Below are 9,138 nucleotides of genomic sequence, written 5' to 3' on the forward strand. Positions count from 1 at the left end.
CTATATGGAAATCCAAGAGGACAGAAAAATTGGTGGTGGTGGCCGCGGCGGGTACCAAGGAAAAAATCCTTTTCCTTTTCCGTCAAGATGGTCTAAATGTTTCCATTTCCTTGGAAACTCATGGAAACATAAAGTGAAAAGAAAAAAAAAAAAGTCCATTGTTTTCCACCACAAAGCACATAAAACTAAGAAAAATTCCGGAAAAAATGAGACATTTCAACACCTCTTAGGAATATGGAAAAAGAGCTTTTAATTATGTGTCTCTTTTCCCTAAAAGAAAAGATTAAGAACAGTTGAGCCTGACTAAGAGAAAATAAACATATTTCTATGTGATGGGTTGCTCTTGTTATCATCAGTTAGGACATGCAAAATCTTGTCTTCAAGCACATGATTTAATTGAAGATTTTGCTTTGAAAAACTTGGCAATAAATAAATATTTGTGGCAATCCACATTAAAATTTAATAGATTAGAACAGCCTATGTCTAAGGAAACATATTACATGGGAATTAGTTTGTTTAAGTGGATTACAGGTGACTTTGACAAACATCTGATCTTACATATATACTGTCTTGTTTAAGTGGTTGTGGTCCTTCAGGCATGTTTTCCTTTTTGAACTAGCCTGCAATGTCGCTGGTGGTTTCTCCTTAGTTTTTTGTCTTCTTACAGTTTTGTCTTCCACTACGGGAAACTCATGCAAAAGGGAAATCCAAACTGTAAGGACCCGTATTTTTATAAATTAATGAAAATGTTTATTCGATATTATAATTAAGAAAAAAATTTGGGTTTAATTAAGTTTAAATGAATTGGGGTGAATGCGATGGGATTGTTTGTAGGAGGGTGCATGTGCAAATTTGAAGTGTGAGTAATATATATATGTGTGGGTGTGTATGTAGAGGAGTATTATACCCCTCACCCTCTCTCTCTAACTCCCGATCTCTCTCTCCCTCTCGGCACTCTCTCTCTCTCCTCCTCCAACACCCAAAACTTCACTCCTCACTCAAAACCCATGACAAATAACCTTCAACCCTTCATCCATTCTTGGTATTGAACCCGTATTTCGTTGGAGCAAGCTCGGGGAGGAATAATCTCGGAGGATTTCAAATTTCAAAGCTAGGGCTCGATCAATCTCGTTGAGTTTCGTTCTCCAAGTCGAGGTAGGGAATTCTTACTCTCTTTATATGTTTATGAGTGGATTCAATGTCCAAAACTTGCCTTGGATCGCTATTTGGAGGCCTTGGGTTTGCCCTTGAAATCTGTCAAAATCGTGCTGAAAAACCCAGGTGCTACATGTACCAGTGTTTACCCCGGTACATGTCGCAAACCCAGATTTCTTTGATTTTTCGTTCATTGGCTACATGTAGCACCCTTAACCGCTACATGTAGCAAACTCAAATTATACATTTTGTTCGCTGGCTACATGTAGCACCATTAACCGCTACATGTACCAAACTCAAATTATACCTTCTGTTCGCTGGCTACATGTAGCGCCTTAATCTTGCTACATGTACCAAACTGGAAATTTTTGAAAAGTTTCTCCTTCCATGGTTTGGACCTCCGATCACTTCTAATATCTTTTAAACACGTTCAAATCATCTCTAAGGTTATCGCTCGTATTCCAATGATTCGTAGATCATACTCATTCATTTGGCTCTCGTTGTAGTTAAAGAAAGTGTAGAATTTAAATGAATATCATACTTGTGCGTTTGTCTATGCATTCGGGTTATTGCGTGAGTAGTGTGACTTGTTTTATGAATAATGCGGACTTGACATACGTCATGCTTTACCATATTGAGGCCTGAAAAATGAAAAGTCACGACTTAGAATGACAGAACGAAATGAAGAAAGCCACGGATCCATTATGAGGTGGGATGCCGGAAAGGGGACGCACGGGGTCCTAAATGCCCGGAAGTGCACAAGAAAGCCACGGATCCACCAAATGGTGCGATGCCGGAATAAATTCGGGACGCACGGGGTCCCAAATGCCCGGAAAGGGAATCGAAAACACTTGCTACTATGAAAACAGAGAATTTAGAGATCATTAAGTGACGTGAATATGAATGGGGTTGATTATCAAGTATTATTCTCTTGCTCTTGTCCACGTGGGAAACTTTCTTGTATCAATGTTCATCTCGGTGCATTGTCCATTTCATATGCATATAGTTTGAGCAAAGTTTTCTCTACTGGGCTAGTGTAGCTCAACCTATTATTATTTTCAGGTACACCTCAAAGCCATTGATTTGGAGCGCTTGTCGTGCATATGACTCCATTCTTTTGAAAGCTAAGACCGAGGAACTATCATGGCATCTTTTGTAAAATCCTTTTGAAGATGTAATCGTAATTCCTATCACATTCTTTTGACTTACTCTTTTGGGATTATTGTCTAAGTATTTGGGGCCGGAGTGCCATAGATTGTAAACTTTAACTTAATGGTTCTTTTGAACGGATTATGGGAGATAATTTGGGGTATTATGAAGTACTACCGTGATGGACTATTATCGAAAATACAATCATTAATATGTCAAAAATCCAGGGCGTGACACAAACAATGTCATCCAGGCTCACCACTCCTACTTATAAACCCCCACAAACTTGCAATTGTGGACCCAGCCATGGTGCCCGGATTCGTAGATAGATTCACCATCCTAACAATCCCTACCAGGACCGCCTTTTAGGAGTATATGGGATCAGCTTCAATCACGCTAAATCTATATACAACCACCCAATAGAGAAATTTTAAGCTTATACGATGCATACAATGAATTTGGAATTCCTCCAAAACTCAATCAACCTGCTAAATTTCAACATCACAGAATATTAATTCCATGAAATTAGAATACCAATGCCAGGTACCGATCAAAAAATACCAACGCCAGGCAACCAAATAGAACAAAATGATTTCACTATTGAGGAAAAAATTCAAATAGTAGTTAAAAGTTTCAACGTATATTTAAGCCTTTTTAAGGCTAGAGATCATGTTTGGGATTGTGAACAGTATCATCCCTGTTAGACTTTGTCCACATTGGTTAATTATAACATGGTATGTCAGCTAGGCTTTCAGAGGCTTTTGGACAAAACTGGAGATTACGTTTCGGATTGTGAATAGTATCCCAGTTAGAGCTTGTCCAAATCGGTTAATTATAACCTTCGAAACTAAAATATGAGCCCGGGCGGCCATTCTACTCATTGCTAATTGATTTTGATTTGGATGCTTTAATATGGTATGGCAGCTAGGCTTTCGGAGAATTTTGGATAAGACTCTTGAGTAATTGCCCTGTTGTTTGTGCATTAAGTGCACTTTTGTTTTGTTGTGATCACTGTTGTCGGAATTTGTCCCATGTCAGTTATTTATCACCTCGAAAACTAGTATATGAGCATGGACAGCCTCTCCCCTCATTTGCAATTGGTTTTGAGTTGGATGCTTTAACATGGTATCAGAGCTAGGCTTTTGGACAGCACTCTCTTCATTGATTGCCCCGTTATTTGTGCCTTAAGTGCACCTTATTTTTTTGATCTCCATGATATCAATCCTTTATTTACCTCTCCACGGGTGGGTCAAGGTCACATGTGCGGGGGGAGCGTCAGAGCTTTCTCACATTGGGTAATTATAACCTCCAAAACTAGTATATGAGTTTGGAAGGACTCCCTGCTCATAACTAATTGGTTTTTGAAGTTAGATGCTTAAACATGGTATATCAAAGAATTTTGTTGCCCCTTGTTTGTGCCATAAGTGCACCATTATTTGTTGTGATCCATGTGTTATGAGTCGCTTGTTTACCTCTCCATATGCGAGTGTTAGAGCTTGTCCTATATTGGTTAATTATAACCTCCAAGACTAGTATATGAGCCTAGGCGGCCTCTCCACTCATTGCCAATTGGTTTTGAGTTGGATGCTTTAACATTGTGTCAAAGCTAGATTTTCGAAAGCTTTTCCCCTTCGCTTGTGCCATAGTTGCAATTTGTTTTGTTGTGATCCGTATGTTCCGGTCCCTTGTTGACCTCTCTACATGTGAGTCGTGGGTCGCATGTGTAGGGGAGTGTTGAAATTTGTCTCACATCGGTTAATTTAACCTCGAAAACTAGTATATGAGCCTGGGCGGCCTTTCCCCTCATTGCCAATAGGTTTTGAGGTGATGCTTTAACACTTATGTTATGGATCCTTTATTTACCTGTTCATGTGCAGGTTAGGAGCGCATATATGGGTGAGTGTTAGAGCTTGTCCCACATTGGTTAATAACCTTCGAACACTTTATACTCATTGCCAATTGATTTTGAGTTGGATGCTTTAACAATCCCTATACTATGAACACTTTGTTTACTTCTCCACATGCTGGTCAGGGGTCACTCATGCGGGGATTGTTAGAGTTCATCCAACATAGATTAAAATCACCTCCAAAACTTGTCTACAAGCTTGGGGCCTCTCCACTCATAACCAATTGGTTTTAAGTTGGATACTTTACCAGTACACATACAAAGGCCGGAAAACCCACACTGAAGTGCTCGTCAAGTATGTTGAAAGTCATCAAACTATTGTACACTCCTAAAACCTAATAAAGAAACACCAATGTACAGGCGTGCTCTGTGTTTAGCTAGAATATGATTCTTTGTCGCCATAGTAAATAGCCTTGCACCCATTTGATATAGGGGTTTTCGGTCTTAAAAGGCTTAAACGCTTTGAAATTAGTCTTTCAATGTGGTAATATGGTTGGAAAGAAAGGCAAGAATGTACAAATATAAAGCATAAGAATTTGGAAGTTTGTGAGTTAAGATCTGTTTTTTGACTTCTTAATGGGAGCAGGTCTCTCCACTTAAGGAATTTTCTCTATTAGGATATGTTGTCAAGGCTGCAAATGAACCGACCAACTCGCAAGCTCAACTCGTTGACTACTAAACGAGCCGAGCTTGAGCTCGAGTTTTTGGCTCATTCAGTAAACGAGCAAAGTGGAGCAACTTGTTATGGGAGGCTCAGCTCGATTAAAAAGGCTCGTTTAGTAAAATGACTAAGCTCGGCTCGTTAAAACTCAAGCCGAGCTCAAGCTCAAGTTTTTGGCTCGTATAGTAAACGAGCTGAGCTCGAGCTCGATAAAGCTTGGCTTGGCTCGTTTACAGCCCTACTGTTGTGTTCCTTCCTTTTCTCTTTACAACTGATAAAAAAGTATCTTTTTTTGGTAAAAGGAAAAGTTCTGGTCAGTCTCATCGGTGACAACAGAATAGGAGAGTGTCTAATTAACCAAACCACTAACATAAGCATACAGAGACACTGCACTGAAAAGGTAGTGACACAACCATAAGAAAATGAAAATCTTCATCAACAACAATCATTACGTAGACATCAGGCTTCTGCAATATACTCCCTCCATCCCAATCTAATTGTTCTTTTTGGGAGTTCGTGCCATTTTTCGATTGATTATATCTTGTAATTTATAATGTTTTATGTGATTTCGAAAACATTGTATTATAGAACTAATCGAGATCTATCAAACAAGATTCATATTCGATATGAAATTCATTACGGATTTAAAGATATAACTAGTTTTTTAGCCGGTTAGAATGGAACGAGGGACAATTAAATTGGGACGGAGGGAGTAGTTTTATGATAGCCATATTGCACTAGACCTCTAGAATAATATTCTCTTCTTTGAGCCATCTAGATCTTCAAACATATGCTCGTGAGAAACGTGCAAAGTGTTCCGTCAGATCTCTAGCATAATAAGATTGTATTAAACCCCCGTTGATGAAATAAGCACATTACTTGTTTAAGTTAAAACACAACATACCTTTTCTAGGCGTTGCAAAAGGGCAGTTTTGAATTGCCGAACTCCACGTCCACTTGATGTTGGATCTAGTCTGTGAGCTTTCTCAAACGCATAGAACCGACCTGATCCCATCAATATGCAACCAGGTTTATAGTGGATTCAAGTTCAAAAGACCGTCGCATTTTTCCAAAACAGCAGCAAGAGAATAACATCACTCTTAAAAGATTTGATTATATTTGATTCGTATCAGCATGCGGGGATCGAAGAAGGTAATCAAGCTTAGCAGACAAATCCCAAATCCAAAAATTTTAGGAGAACACAAAAACCAACCAAAGTGCATAAGCAAAAAGGAATAAACATAAAGAAAGGAAACAGTCTCAGCGATTGCTCTCATTGAACTCAATGAAGATTCAATAAAACATGGAAGCATAAAACAATCATGCAATGCAACATTTTAGTTGTGTATTTGCTTGTTCCGCAGGACTGAAAACAATTTCCAAGGTGGAAAAATTACTCTCTTTTGAAAGCTAATCTAATATTGATTGAGAAATGACATTGAAAACCTCAAGAAACCATTCGTATCCCAAATGTCATAGAATGAATGGGGTGGATGACTTCAACAAAAGGGAGAACATGAAAATCAATAAATGCTCCATAACTGTATGTATTATAGACTGCTGCAGAGCATGGAAGTACAGAATATCCACGAGTAAACATGTTATAGATTATAGACATAAAGATACAAAGAGAAACTAAAGTGCAAAAATTTAAAGCCCACGCAGTACGAGAGGCAATTAATTTTCCTAGTGCCAAAAAGATTCAAAAGAAGCTTTTCTTTTCTTTTTTTCAATAAGGATGCAGGTTGCTATTCAGAGGTCAACATCTATCTCTTGCTGACTGTGGAAGTAGAATCACAAATTAGCTCCACTCCCTGTTTGAGCAAAGGATAGCAGCACACTTCCCTCCCTTAGTGTGGAGGTATTCTTCAATGATTTGAAGCCCAGGGAACCACAAGGAAACAATCTCCAATGTTCTCCATTCAACTCGGACAACTTGGTTGATCGCAAGGTACAAAAGGGAGGAAGATGAGCAGATAGGTGCTAGAACTCTTTCTTCAGGACATTGAACAATGTTGCTCCGAATTGATGCCTAGAACCAACTTCAGTGGTTATGTCATTTGTGCTCTCAAACGAGAATCATTCTCTTTCCTTGTCCATATCTCCAATAGTACCAAGTGTTGGGAAACGATTCCCAGAACCCAGTAATGACGCGTACAGATTAAACAACAAAAAAACCGCAAAATCCTACAAGGCGGAATTAGGGTTTTACCACAACTCCCGCGTCACGAACGCTGGTTGAACTTGTTACAGCACACCTTGTTGTATGCCACGAATACTGCTCGACCGTACCTTACGATCTTCTACCGCATTCCCCACACGTCTAGAACACAAACCGAGTGTGGACTCTATCGTGATCTGTTTGCTCTCTAGGTCTCTCGCTATTTCGTGAATAATAGAAAAACCAAGTAATTGACCTAGAGAGCATAACTTGTATATATAGGGCTACGATAGGGACCTAAGAAGTAATAAGTCTGGGCTCCCAGTATAAATAAGAAACCCTAATCCCACCAGGATTTTATTTCTTATTTCACTAATTATAATTCACCCCACTACAGAATTATAATTGTACTCCCGTCCTTATCTCAATTATATTACGAGCTCCATGATATTAAATACTTAAATATCTCCCCACGTTAAGATTACAGATACCCGTTGATTAAAATAAATTACTAACACCAAGATGAACACAACAGAAAATTCTTCCTCATGCCCAATCATTACACGTAGCAGGCGGTTTCCCACCCCTGCAACCCATCAAACAACAAACATATAACATGTCCAATGACGACTAGGATTTAAATGCAATATTACAATATCGACTCCTTTCCTGTAAAACCACAACAGGAACTCTCAGAGAGACTATGAGTTCAGCACATCTTTTTCAGTAAATGACTTCAATATAATCTTTCTGGGAGTTCCTATCCTTCTTTGGGCACAAAAGGAGATCAAAATAGTGACATTGTATTTTAATCCTAGCCTCTCTCGACATGTTCTATGTTGGACGTTTGTTTTGTTGAAGGGAATGGAAACCAGCTGCTGCCTGTGCTCATTGGGCATGGATAAGATTTCTGTTGATCAGCTGGAGCCAGTGGAAGATGCAGACAAGAAAAAAGACTCATACTTGTCTAAGAGCTCAAACGACATAGGGATAGAAGTTGGTTCTGACTTCTGAGACTCAAGTCGAAGCAACATCCTTCACACGCAAGAAGAAAGAGCTCTCCCACCTAACCGTTCATCTTCCTCCCTCTGTGGAGAATGTTTCTTTGCGCTTCCCTGAGCTCAGGCCATTGACCTCAGACAAAGGGACGGAAGTGTCCTTCTCTACAGTGACCTCAACTTGGAGCTGATCCTATCCAACAAGGAAAGGGAGGCCCATCCTCTAGTTTTGCGTGTTTGTGTCGTGAAGCCTCATTTAAGGTCTCTTAAATTAAACGATTCTAAAAGATTAGGGAACTGAACTGCTTCGTACGTGAATTCAGACGATGTTTACATAAGTAGATACAACTCAAAAATAACATATGAAGATTGAGCGCGATTGGGACTTACAAAGGTAAGCCACCCTGGGGTTGCTGGTCTCAACTTCGTTGGCCACGCGGAGAATCGGTGCAATCTCAACGAGCGAAGACGGTACCACCTCACTGTCCATCATAGTCTCTCCCAAATTACCGGCAGTCTGCGTCCGCAAAATCCGCCTCGGCGGCTGCGGCGGCTGATCAGACCCCCTTCTATTGTAAGCCATGTCGTCTTCCTCACGCAGTAGCTTAAAATCCTCTAATTTACCTGCAAAACCCAATTCAAAATTCCGAGATCCCAATATTAGCAAGTAACTTTATTCTACTGAAAGCAGTCACACCATGATTAAGCTTTCTTCTAATTCAACTATCAAAAATTCCAAGACACAAATCAAAAAATAACTTTAACTAAACCCTCTAATTTACCTGTCAAACCAATCAATATTCCAAGTTTCACATATCACGACGTGATTCCCTTATGCGGAAACCATAAGCCCAGTTTTTAGTTCTTGAGACAACTGAGAAGTTCAAACAACAATTAGGGAATCTTACAACAGAGTACAGGGTTTGTATTGATACATCAGCAATCAAGCCGAAGGAATCGGGAATTGATTCATAACAACACAGAACTGGGGCGGGATTTAAAACCAATCTTACACCACTGGCAGAGTACAAGAAAGTGAAGTCATCTGAGTAAAAAGTCACGCACTGAAAATTATTTCCAATACAACAGGCTGACCCATCGTTTGGTC

The 9,138-nt window shown here is 39.5% G+C and overlaps 1 protein-coding gene across 1 annotated transcript in view; it reads right to left on the reverse strand.

Moving 5' to 3' along the window:
- LOC131298330 (callose synthase 3-like) overlaps nt 1-9,138 on the reverse strand; it is a 32,439-nt gene extending 23,301 nt beyond the window's left edge. The window contains exons 1-3 of the mRNA XM_058323724.1: nt 8,801-9,138; nt 8,421-8,643; nt 5,776-5,876 (exon numbers count right to left, since the gene is read on the reverse strand). Coding sequence (XP_058179707.1) covers nt 5,776-5,876; nt 8,421-8,613 — 294 coding nt within the window. The 5' untranslated portion in view covers nt 8,614-8,643; nt 8,801-9,138. The remainder of the gene's footprint in view (nt 1-5,775; nt 5,877-8,420; nt 8,644-8,800) is intronic.

The sequence above is a fragment of the Rhododendron vialii genome, chromosome 1a, assembly GCF_030253575.1.
Source record: "Rhododendron vialii isolate Sample 1 chromosome 1a, ASM3025357v1".
Lineage (NCBI taxonomy): Eukaryota > Viridiplantae > Streptophyta > Magnoliopsida > Ericales > Ericaceae > Rhododendron > Rhododendron vialii.